The sequence below is a fragment of the Corylus avellana genome, chromosome ca9 (genome assembly GCF_901000735.1).
Source record: "Corylus avellana chromosome ca9, CavTom2PMs-1.0".
NCBI classification, from domain to species: domain Eukaryota; kingdom Viridiplantae; phylum Streptophyta; class Magnoliopsida; order Fagales; family Betulaceae; genus Corylus; species Corylus avellana.
The window spans coordinates 1,300,750-1,313,202 of NC_081549.1; the positions used below are offsets into that span (position 1 = coordinate 1,300,750).

At 40.2% G+C, this 12,453-nt stretch overlaps 2 protein-coding genes across 3 annotated transcripts; one reads left to right on the forward strand and one right to left on the reverse strand.

Moving 5' to 3' along the window:
* Window positions 1-5,571, forward strand: LOC132162543 (uncharacterized). Of its 2 annotated transcripts, none has more exons than XM_059572787.1 (7): window positions 1-1,039; window positions 2,730-2,874; window positions 3,017-3,070; window positions 3,166-3,257; window positions 4,032-4,267; window positions 4,496-4,666; window positions 4,975-5,571. In XM_059572787.1, exons 1-7 carry the CDS (start codon window positions 216-218, stop codon window positions 5,070-5,072), a joined length of 1,620 nt encoding a protein of 539 aa, XP_059428770.1. In that variant the 5' UTR covers window positions 1-215; the 3' UTR covers window positions 5,073-5,571. The 2 variants fall into 2 exon arrangements, with proteins under 2 accessions (XP_059428770.1, XP_059428771.1); XM_059572788.1 differs by having other exon boundaries at window positions 2,730-2,763.
* A 625-nt stretch (window positions 5,572-6,196) lies between these two features.
* Window positions 6,197-8,919, reverse strand: LOC132162542 (leucine-rich repeat receptor-like protein kinase PXC1). The gene is made up of 2 exons (XM_059572785.1): window positions 7,268-8,919; window positions 6,197-7,112 (listed from the first exon to the last, which is right to left on the reverse strand). Exons 1-2 carry the CDS (start codon window positions 8,619-8,621, stop codon window positions 6,439-6,441), a joined length of 2,028 nt encoding a protein of 675 aa, XP_059428768.1. The 5' UTR covers window positions 8,622-8,919; the 3' UTR covers window positions 6,197-6,438.
* Window positions 8,920-12,453: the final 3,534 nt, after the last annotated feature.

Sequence of the window (12,453 nt, forward strand, 5' to 3'; positions counted from 1 at the left end):
TGCCGATTCTCGATCTCACCCATCCGGGTCCCACCCACTTTCCACGCTCCAGTACGTTTTATCAACCACTTAACGGGACCGTCAGAAGCAGTGACGGCCCATCCTACACCAACTCTGACGGTTCCGTCAAGACACCTCCTCCGAGTTCCCAATTCCCCATCCTTCTCCGCTAACGTCGTCGTTCCCCAGGCCCTAACCCTGACTAACGTCCTCTAATGGCCTCCTGTGACGACTTCTCTCTCCTCGATGACGATCACCACCACCACCAATCAAACCCTAACCATCCCCAAATCCCAAACTCTCACCATCTCCACCAATCCTACGCGCCCCACCGATTCGGAGCGAGGGCGCCTACGGTCCACGCGCAACCACCTCCGACCCAACCGATCATCTCTCCCTCCGCCGCCGGGAGTCCGCAGAGAATCAGTGGGGGGGAAGAGGAAGACGATGACGGCGAAGACTACAACGACGCCGTTTTGTGTTCGAATGCGTTCGAGAATGGCTCCGATCCGGCTAGAGTTAGAGTCGTTGATGTACGGAGCGATAAAAGGAAGGATCGCGAGGAGCTCAGCGACGGAGCTACCAACAATTACGGCTACAGCAACAACAATAACAACAAGAAATCCAAGTCTTCTTCCGGCGGCGCGGGCACGTCAGGCGGCGGTGATTATCGGAAGGACAGGGAGGAGTGGAGCGACGCTGCGATCTCCTGTCTGCTCGACGCGTACACGGAAAAGTTCACGCAGCTGAACCGGGGGAACTTGCGAGGGAGGGACTGGGAGGAGGTGGCGGCGACGGTGAGTGAGCGGTGCGAGAAGCAGACCAAGAGCGTGGAGCAGTGCAAGAACAAGGTGGACAATCTGAAGAAGCGCTACAAACTCGAGCGCCAGAGGATGACCAACGGCGGCGTTTCGGTCAGCCATTGGCCGTGGTTCAAGCAGATGGAGAACATAGTGGGGAATTCGCTGCCGGTTAAGACCGCTACCGATGACGATAAAGGTGGTGGCTCGGCCACAAGCACCCCTAGGCAATCGAAGAGGTATATTATTTGTATTGTTTGCAAACGCTATTGCTGAATCTGATTACAATGGCGTTATTTTCTATTCTGCATTTGTGATTGTTAGATTTTGGAGATGTGAGATAGCAATTTGCAGAAAATGGTTTATGCTTTTGGTTTTTTGATAAGAAATTCTGCCTTAAATTGGTAGAAGTGTTTTGGTAGTCGAGTTTTAGCATGAAGCTAGTGGATTGGGGATATTGATTCCCAATGCTTTGGGTACATATGATTAGTTTTGCTCTCACCACGTCTTATTTATTTATTTATTTAATAAGTAAATGAAATTTATTAAAAGCGAAAGGGGGCAACCAAAAACGAGGAAGGATTTATGGAATAATCCTAGTAACTGGTTTTATTTAGAGCTCCATGTGTTGCATAAATTGTAATAGGAACAACATAAACGAAAGAAAACAGTTTTTTTTATACAATATTCATAATTAGAAACTAATATCTTTTGCAAATTAAGGAGCATGAATTTTCTTTCCCACGTTCTCTCTGACTATTGTTTATGCATCATTGTGATAGTTGGAATGTTTACAAGTAGCTATCAGCAACCAGGTGAGATTTTAGAGCTGCTCATCTAACCTGCTTATGAAAGTGGATAACTGCTTAGATGGAAAAGCACCTAGCTGCAGCTGATCTTATAAGCTGGTGTCTGAAAGCGTAGCAGGCTATCTATCTTGAAAAAGTGTACATGGCTGGTCTCCTCGTTCTCCTAGAACTTCTAGTTTCCTTTTTGGTTGTGTAGATGCCAATTGATTATAATTTTTTTTGATAGGTTATGCCAATTGATTATAATTGACACCCTGGTGTAGGTTATGTACTTGTTGACAATCTTTGTTTGTATGTGCAACTCTATGTATACTTTCAGCTGCACCAAAATGTAAATTTCAAGCGTTTGTGCTTTATGCATTTGTGCTTTTATTGATGTGGTTGATATACACCATCTGAATTGTTTTCATATGTTAGGATATTGCTTATTTTATGCGAGTATGTATTTAATTTGCATCATCATTCTTTGATCCTTCACTTCATGTTTTGGGTTCAACACAGTCTTGCTGAAACTTAAACTAGCTAGGCGTGTTTAATTACTAACTGTTGTGAGTTCCATGCATCATTTATTCTTATATCTTCTCCTACTTGATTAGTTTATATGAGGAAACGTAAAGCTTAGTGAACTGGAACCAATAGGTGTGATTTGCTTTTACTTTTGAGTGTTTATCAGTAATTTTCTCTTGATTAGAAGAAAACCATATTTTGTGTTTGGAAAGATTTTGATTTGCATAATTCCTTGTGTGATAGCCTATGTTTTTTTTTTTTTTTTTTTTTTTTAATCTTTTGTGTGATAGCCAATGTATTCCGTAGTCCTCCCCATTTTGGTTTCAGGGCCATTAAGGTTTGAGGTAAATTTTATTTGTAGGGGCCTGGCTGTTTAGTTGGCATGGACTTTGGTTGTATTGCCATCAGTATGATTTGATCCCAAATTTGATAGTTTCTATATTTTGATGTTCTCTATGTCTGTCTTTCATCTTGAATACTGGTTTTGTAGTTTATATATTAAATTATGTCAGTTTGGATGAAGAATGTTTGCATTCTTGTTTATAGTCAACACCATGACGCAAATGTACCATTTTAATCCTTATTGTATGTTATATCAAATTTGCTTTTGCAGATCTGCAATTGCATTGCCTGGTCCTCTAGGTCAGGTAAACAATGTCAAATCAAAATCAATATCAAACCCTAGATGGCGGAGAGTAGTCTTCAAAGTTAGTGGTGTTGCTCTTGCTGGCACTGGCCCTAACAATATTGACCCAAAGGTTTGGTGTAATCCCATTATAGATGTAGAAAGATTGATGGCATAAGCTTGAATATTGACCTCTTTAGGGAGTAAATGTTCTCATCCTAATGTGTTATCTGGCCTGTAAACCGAAGTTAAATTATTTTCTTCTTGATTGTCAGGTTGTAATGTTGATTGCAAGAGAAGTTGCAATTGCTTCCCGCCTTGGTGTAGAGGTATTAATCTTGGTTTGATTGCTCCTTGCAACATGTCATTTTTTCTCATGGTTTGAGCTGACGTGGAACATGCTTCTTTTTTTGTGATATTCCAGGTGGCAATTGTTATAGGTGGTCGTAACTTCTTTTGCGGAGATGCATGGGTAAATGCAACAGGTTTAGAAAGATGTACTGCATACCAAATTGGGTAATGTTGTTGGGTTTAAAAGACTTTGCATTCTTGAATTCTAGTGCCTTTTCTCAATAAAACTTTTTATTACTTATCAAAAAAAAAATTCTAGTGCCTTTTCTTTTGAGTAATGATTATACCTGAAGAAAATGAAGCATGTAAGATGAAATTTTAGGATTTTTTGTTGTTGAAGTTTTCTTGGGTGTCTAGTGATGATAATCGTCACACAATATGCTATACAATTTTATTCAACTGTCTTAATAAAATTTATGAACTTGGCTACATCCTTTCTGACGCCCATTTGCCACTGCTTTATCTGTTGCTGAATGTTGTTCTCTTTCAATAGAACTAGAATAAAACAGAAGAAGGTGCATCGAAAGACACAGCTTCTAAAAATGCAATGAAAAGATATTGGCTTTTTCTTTTGTTGTAAATCTGATTTGTATGCATAACAAACTGTCTGTGTAACCACTCAGTAGCAAAGTTGAATTCTCAATTCTCTTACATCTGTTACATGAATGTTACATGTATACCTCCATAGAGCATTCCGTAATATTCTTCTAAAATTGTCTCAGCATAATCCGTCTGCTCTTTATGCTTCTCATGCTTAAGCAGTTCTCTAAAGGAGTATTGAACATATGTATACTGTTGGGAGAGTTGGTTCGGATGTGTTGCGTTTGAGGAAGAAGGGTTGTTTGTCATTTCCATATATATTTCACTGTTCCAGTTTTTTTTTTTTTTTTTCCTGTGATGAAATAATGTCTTATGATTCTAACTCATAATATGCACCAGTATGATGGCAACTGTGATGAATTCCGTATTGCTCCAGTCAGCATTAGAGAAGATGGGAATTCAGACACATGTGCAAACTGCATTTGCAATGCTAGAAGTTGCTGAACCATACAATAGGCAACGGGCCATCCGGCATCTGGAAAAAGGCAGAGTCGTAATTTTTGGTGGCACTGGTGCTGGTTTTGGAAATCCACCCTTCACCACTGACACTGCTGCAGCTGTTCGAGCTACAGAGGGTTTGTATCTGCCTCGTCAAAGTTATTGCATATAATTTTCTCAAATTATCAAAATTTTGAATTAGACTGGTGTACATGTCTCTCTCTCTCTCTCTCTCTCTCTCATACATGTTCCCATGTGCGTGCTTTAACATGCACACACGTAAATTTATGTAGACGCAATGGGCAAGCACATGTTTGTACACACATTTTGTCATTTTGTAAATTTAGTGCTCTTTTTCTCCTCAGTTCATGCAGAGGCAGTTCTCAAGGGTACCAATGTTGATGGTGTATATGACTGTACCTCCCGGGACAACAATTTTACATTTGAGCACATATCTTTCAGGGATTTGGCCTCCAGAGGAGTCACCCCCATGGACTCAATGGCACTGAACTACTGTGAAGAGAACAACATTCCTGGTTTGTGTAGTTTGTTGTGTTTGTTTTGGTTTCAGGGTGCATCTTTATATTGACACAGACATTTTGAGTTCATTTGGTTACTTATCTCAGTGCATAATATTCAGTGTCACAGAAAATTAGTCCTATCAGTCTTAACAAACATTATATGCACCAAGTTATCTAACTGTAAACTTTTATTGTGAAAGAACTGAGAAGTACTTTTGGATATGATAAGCTGTCAATATATTCGAATGAACTGGGAAGTACTTTTGGGTTGTTTATGATGATTGAATCCCATACCAATTAAGTTATATTTTTTTTATGTACAGTTGTGGTCTTTAATCTTCTTGAGCCTGGCAACATTTCAAAAGCACTATGTGGAGAGCAAGTTGGTACACTGATTGATCAAACCGGAAGGATTAGCTAGTGTATCTATGAGGCTCTTATCTGATGCATTATTAGGTCTTGTAACCTCAGATGCCATGTCAACTTAATAGACCTTAGAAAGGTTGGTGGGCTCCTTTAGTTCAGCTGCCGGCTACTATTTATCAAGGCTTGGATGGTTCTCTTGATTCATAATTTGCTGCCTGTAATGTACGCGAGAGGTGGTTAAGGTTCGACGTGCCCAGTGCTATTTGTTGATTATTTACTGTTTGCTCTGTTTTTATCTGCATCTTAGTGAGGTGCTGATTTTTCTTGTATGTTATATCTGTAAATGTTGCTGACTTAACAGAAGCATTAGTTGGGATAGAACAGTTAATGCAGGCGAATAAATAATTAACAGTGAGTGTACTGATAGTGGGTGTGAGAGCAAAATATACTGTTCAAAGTTATGAGTCGTCTTCTTATAGATTGTAATTGTTTTTTGCTGTAACATGAACGATGGAATTCGGATATTTTATTTTAAATGTGTTTTTGACTCCTAAGTAATGCTTCATAATATTGTATGTTCATTGGCTTCAGAGAGTGGAATGCATAAAATTGGGAGGTGTAGAATGCTGTATGATTGACATATTCGCATTATGTGAGATGATTGTGTTCGTATATGGTTCATTTTTCATACTTGATGAAACCTCAGAAACTATGAGGTCCTGGAATTTGAAGGGATTATTCTAGATGAAGATCAGGATTTGGTTTATTGGAGAGTGGAAAGTGAGGAACATGAGTGAACGAATGCTTATTCATCAAAAAAATATCATTGAACTAATGCCACTCTTCATGTTGGTAGGCTGATTATCAAATTTGTGTGTCAAGAGGATGGACAAAGAGCAACCAAGTGGCTTGGCATTGTGGGTATGTTTGTTAATGTGTTTTGGAAGTATGTTTTTTTGGTTTGAAAAGAATGATGCTACATAAAAAAGTAAAAAATGTTTTTGTGTTTTGAACAGCGTTGAAGATAAGTTTCGGAAGCACAGGAACTTGCAAGGTAATTAAGGGAGAGCAAAAAAAAAAAGAAAAAAAAAAGCAACTTGGACAACCACCAGTTCTGAGATTCTCTTGCTTCGAAAATAACTAATAACAAGAATAAATTACATAACACAAGACTAAATAGGACTATCTTGTTGGGTCTTGAACAATACCATATATCAGATGTCTCCACCACCAACAAAACCGGAAAACATAAAAGCTTACAAATATTACAGAGAACAACCATAGGGTCTAACAAGAGAGAGTCTGCAACAGCCAGAATTTGCAGCGAGATAATGCAAATGAAAAATGGAGGATATAAATGAGGATAGAAGCAACCAATTTAGCACTGGAAAATTACTGAGGCAAATTAAGATGAGCATGCATCAAGGCAGGCCATCTTCAGTGGTGGCAAGCGAGGGCGAAAGAGAATTGCGCGATTCATCGTAATCGTCCCCGATAGGGGATTGCTCCACCCGGATGTCCTCTATCATCTTTGCCACTTCCACCATTGTTGGCCTCTTCTCAGGTTGTGGCACAACACAGGCCAACGCCACATGAAGCATCGACACAAGCTCCTCCTCAATGTTCTTATACCTCAAAAGCTCCTGATCAAACACTTCAGCAGTCCACTCTTCCTTCACAACCGATCGAACCCATTTGGGAAGGTCCACAGCCTGTTCCTCCTCGTCGGCACGTGGCCGAGTCGGTGAAGGGTACTGTGACGGAGCTCTCCCCGTAAGAACTTCCAATAACAAGACCCCGAAACTGTACACATCTGCCTTCTGAGACAGCCTCTTGACCTCTGCTTGTTCAGGAGCCCTGTAGCCTCCTAATCTCGCAATCGCATGAACGGGGTTCAAAAGCAACGAGAGTCCGAAATCAGAAATGCAAGCCACGCCATTCTTGTCAAGGAGCACATTCGAAGCCTTCACATTCCCATGAGGTATTTTCGATATGCTGTACTCTTCATGAATCTTTGCAAGTCCTCGAGCCGCTCCTAGCATCAAGCTGATCCTCGTAGTCCAATCCAAAGGAATTCTCCCCGGACCCCGATTCCCTAAATTATATAAACCAAATAGTTATTTAATTTTTTCTTTAAATTTCAGTCATTCATCTTATCTAAGCATCTAAAATATGTATCATGGTTCAAAATTCTTATTATCATGGGCATGCATTAATTTCTGGTTTAATTATTCAAATTAAGATACTGACCGTGAAGAAGTGAATGCAAGCTCCCATTGGGAAGATAATCGTAGACAAGAAGCTTCTCCTCCTTGGCATAGTAATAAGCTCTAAACCTCACAATATTTTGGTGCTTGAGCTTCCCAACAACATCCATATACTGCTCAAACTCCGCCCTCGCACACGGGTTGGCGTCCTTGAGCCGCTTCACCGCCATGACGGACCCGTCATCCAGCACCGCCTTGTACACCGTCCCCAAGCTCCCCTTCCCAAGCATCTCCGCCGACGCACGCAGCAAATCCTCCAGCTCAAACTTCTTCCTATCGAAGAACACCAGCTTGCTTCGGTCCGTCGCGTTTGTCCCATCGCTGCTATCTCCACCTCCATTGTTCGCGTACACTTTCTTCTCGCTCCCGCCGTAGCTGCTCCTTCTCCTCTTCCCACTCTCGCTCCCCGTCATCGAGCTCGAGCAGCTCCGGTCTCTCGCGCAGTAATGCGCCACAACGAACGACACGATCACCAGCAACGCCACGCAGTTCGCCACCACGATGGCAACTATTGCGCCGGTGCTCAGCCCCTTTCGTGATCCTACTTTGCCTTGAGTTATCGCAGGCGCTTGAGGCAACGAGCTCGGGTTCGACGGCACTGTCGTCTGAGACGAAGCAGACGCCGGAAGAACGCCCGTGTGCGAGCAATTCGCCAACGGACTCGACCCACACAGCCCTTCGTTCCCGGAAAAGCTTTTTTCGCCGAACTTTCTTAGCAACCCGTCCGGTAACCGTCCGTACAGCTCATTTCTCGTCAGGTTGAGCTCCTTGAGGTTCACAAGGGAGACAGAGAGGTCAGGAACCACCCCGGAGAGCGCGTTGTTCTGCAGCCGAAGCGTGAGGAGCCGAGTCAAGGAAGACAGCTGTTTCGGAACCGGGCCTCGGAGGTTGTTGTCAGAGAGGTCGAGGCGGAGGAGGCGCGGGAGGGCGGATATCTCGGTTGGGATCGCGCCGGAGAGGTCGTTGCCAGAGAGGTAGAGCAGCTTGAGGTTGGTGCAGTTGGTGAGTGCCGAAACGGTGCCATTGAGGCGGTTGTTGTGGAGGTCTATGAGGCGGAGCTGGTCGAGCTGGGCGAGAGAGTCGAGCGGGCCACGGAGGTTTAGCGAAGGGAGTGAGATAGCGATGACTCGGCTGTGGTGTAAGGAGCAGCGGACACCAAGCCATGATGCGGCGCAGGCGTCTCCGCCACTCCAGTTTGACTCGAGCTCGCCGTGGGCGTCGGTCTGTAGGCGAAATAGGGTGAGTGCGTCCGTGTCGTTTGGGATAGAGAGAGAGAAGGAAAGGAAGCCCAAAACCAAGGCCAAGGCTAAGAGTAAGGGATAAGGATTTGTCTTCATCTTTGGTGTGTGGGCGGGAAGAGTAGGCAAAGGAGATCGAAGAGTGTTTTAAAAATCGTTGTATAATTATATCTTCAAACCTCAAATAGACTCATAGATACCCTCTCTCTCTCTCTCCCAAGTTAAAATCTAATGTTTTCTTTCTTTCTTTCTTTCTCATGCCATGTGGTCTAGAGAGAGAGAAGGGGGGAGTGGTATGATTAAAGGGGAATGAGAGTTTATGATAGCTTTTTTTAAGGTATGCTTGAGAGCTGAGAGAGTGGGTATGATTAAAGGTGACAAATAATAATATTATGGGAATGACTGTGGAGGGGGAGTGGTTGGGTGAATGATTGCACTTCCCTCCCACTCCTCTCAAATAGAATGAGTGGGAAGCTCTTTAAATCAAGGATCTCTTTTTCTCTTTTTCTTTTACCAATTCAACATTGGGGTGCCCCTGCATATTTTGCATCCATTAATCTAGCCAGGGACTCCTAATTCCTGCATAATTTTTTACTCTAATCAATCAGAAGTCGACATGTGTTAAAAATTATAAAAAGAGTTAAAATATATATACCATGAAGAGAATCATGTTGCTTAAACAAAAGAAGAAGATCATGGCATGCTTATTAAATTATGAATTCTCTATTGTGTGACTTTTGATCCTGCGAATTCCTAGAAAGTGGTAGAGAACTATGAGCACATTATTGTGCTCCTATGTAATTGAATGGATTTCATATTAATTACAACAGTCAGTAGGGCTGACTAAAGCTGTTTTCTACATAATAACAAAGACTCAAGAAGAATCCCTATATAGATTATAATCCCTTCACCCTGTATCAATTCTCAATCAACCACAGAATCCACAGCTGCATGCTTTATTACTTTTGCAAATGATTCAAGTTGTTTGCCTAGCAACAAGGAGAAAATGAAGTCTACAATGAGCACAAATTAGCCTGATAGTCGCAAACTAGCCAAATTTGCAGTCGCATGAGTTCAGTTTATTAGGGTAGTCAAAGTTAGAGACGGAGCTATAAACTATTACAAGCAGTTTATCAGGACTGTCAAGGTCAGGAACAGAGCCATAAACTATTATGAACAAAATCTAAAATATGTGGGACCAATTATTTTGTGGCGGTAGGGTTTAATATGCATAATTATCATTTTAGACTTAATTTATGGGGGCAAAAGGAAGTCGCCCACTCCAGAGTCAATATTGTCATATAAGGCCAACAAACTATACATAGGTTTTGAGTCATGAACAGGTTAAGTTGAGAGCCCCACTTGTGTTGAGCTGTTGACCACCATATTTAACATTGCCACCTGCCCAATGTCAAAAATCCATGCTTATTCTCCAATCCAGTCGGTTGAGTTGACCTCTATGTCTTTAGATTATCTATTATTCTCACACATTTTTTTATCTGATAATCTAATCTTATTAAAAATAAACCAAGTTGTAATTTTTTAATAGATTAAAATAATAGATGAATTTTCTTTAAACCAATTTAAAGGAAAACTTTTAGTCTTAATTTTGTTTTTTTCTAGGTTTTTATGTAAAGATAGTGATGATATAAAATACTACATGGTCCAACCTGTATTGACCTCCATAGAGAGATTTCTAATTGATGGAACCTCGACCGATGGATAGTTGCATACCCCCTGGCCTCTCCCCGTAAGTCACCTATATTTATCTTAATTTGTTTTTTCAAGTATTCTTAACTAGACTACTGATACGTGATCAACTGTATGATGGGGGTGGAATTAGGAAAAAAGAAAATGAAGTAAAAAACACAAAAGAGATGGATGGATACATAATGATTTGCCTGCTGCCCACCCTTCCTTTCCATCATGTCGTGGAAGGAAAAAGCACTCAACTTTAAGTCATCAGAAAGCAAAGGTGCTCTACCACCTCCATAATGATGATCGGAATATCATGTAATTAACAGACTCGACGTAACAGCTCGATTAAATTGACACACTTTTTTTTTCTTAATGTACAAAGTCCAAATCCAATATTTAGCCTAACATTTTTATTTATAAAGAATCAATAAACGTGACATAGCATTAATTAATATGCACCACTTTATCACATGGGCTAAAATGTTGATCTTCACCTTCATATTAGGTTGACTATGCAGTGCAAACCCAGATAGAATTGTAAGCTTTCCAGCTGGAGAATTATCTTCCAAAAGTTTTAATTAGTTTTTTTTCCTGATTTTCAAAGCCACATGGTGGGCTCATTGGTGGTACAAACCCCAACTCTCACCCTTCCTTGATGTTCATGAGTATAGTAATGTTGTCGCAAAAAGTGAAGGACTTGCTTCAGCTTTCTTCTTCTTTTTCTGCTTCATTAAAGATGCGTTTTGCCCTTTACTTACCAACACATGCTATTATCAAGTCGACAAAAAAGACAGAAGAAGGAGAAATTGAAGGCGGGATTGGCGTTCTAATTTTCTGTCACTCATTCACCCTGTCGGAATTATAATTTTAAGATTGTAAAATAAAAATAAAAATAAAAACTTTTTGGAAGAATAAAATGTTAATTTTAAAAGAATTTGTATAAATTTTTAGGGTGAATCATTGGAAATGAAACAAAGCATAAGGATTTCAGCTTTAAGATGTTTCTAGACCCAAATAAATTCAACAGCAGAAGCCCTGGAAAAGGTCCGACTTGCTTATAGTTCTTTTGGGACCATTGTCAATCACCATTACCTGCTGTTTGGTCCTTTGGACTGGATTCAGAATTTGTTCTTGTATTTATACTGCATTTTACCTTCTGGATGTCGTTGTTGGGGTGCCCTTCATTTTTATGTTTGTTTCATCATGTAACCCCCTTCCCCTACTTGATTAAAAAAAAAAAAAAAAAAAAAATCCAAAGCAGAAGCCTGAGCCTGCTGTTGGCTTCACAAGGTGTTTTGGATCCATGTGATTTTCCGTAACAAAAAGAAAGAAAAAAAAAAAAAAAAGTATCTGACTGTATGTCGGTCTTTATTTTTGATTTTTAATCCCAAAGTCACTTCAACTTTTTTGGGTTTCCGATCTGTGCGTCCAACTTTATGTTAAAAAATAAAAATTAAGCATCTTAAGCAAGAAAGATACATATTTCTACAGTTTTATTACTAGTAATTTTCAGATAATAGATATATGAGTATTTATAAAGCCAGTAGACTCTGGGTAGCTTGCTTATATGTTTGGAACCTCATAAGAACTCTCTCATTAACTATTCGAATAGTGAATTTCTAAAAATTTGAATTTGGAATAAGTTAGAGGCTAAGAATGGACCAACTGATCAAGTATTATGAACTTCATATATAGTTCCACATCAACACTTTTCCTGCACAACGTTTGATCCAAGCGGATCATGGAATTATTGGTTTGCACAATTTTTGATCCAAGCGGATCTTGGGATTATTTGTTTTAAGGATGAGTTTGGTCTCACAATTTTGCAATTGTCTTACTAAATGCTTATCTGCTTATATTTTTATTAATTACATTTTAAAATTGTTACTCATTCAAATCGCCCAGTTTCGAAACCACTAAACTATATTAACAACAATTTTTACTCCTTAAAAAAAATAAATAATAAATAAAACTAACAATTTTTAGTCACGGTTATTATGAAACCAATTGAGTGGGATGGGTCGGATGGTGTAATAATAATGAAGCACAGGTCTTAAGATCTAGGGCCTCTAAACGGAAGTGGGTTGAGGTCGTTGGTTGGGACCCTTTTCAGTTAAGTTGGCCGTTAAGCCCATATTTGTAATTCTTTTATCCCACACGGCATATTCATCTTCTGTACTAAATATCATGGCACTAAAAAATGCAAAACAAAAGCACATACTACATATACCAT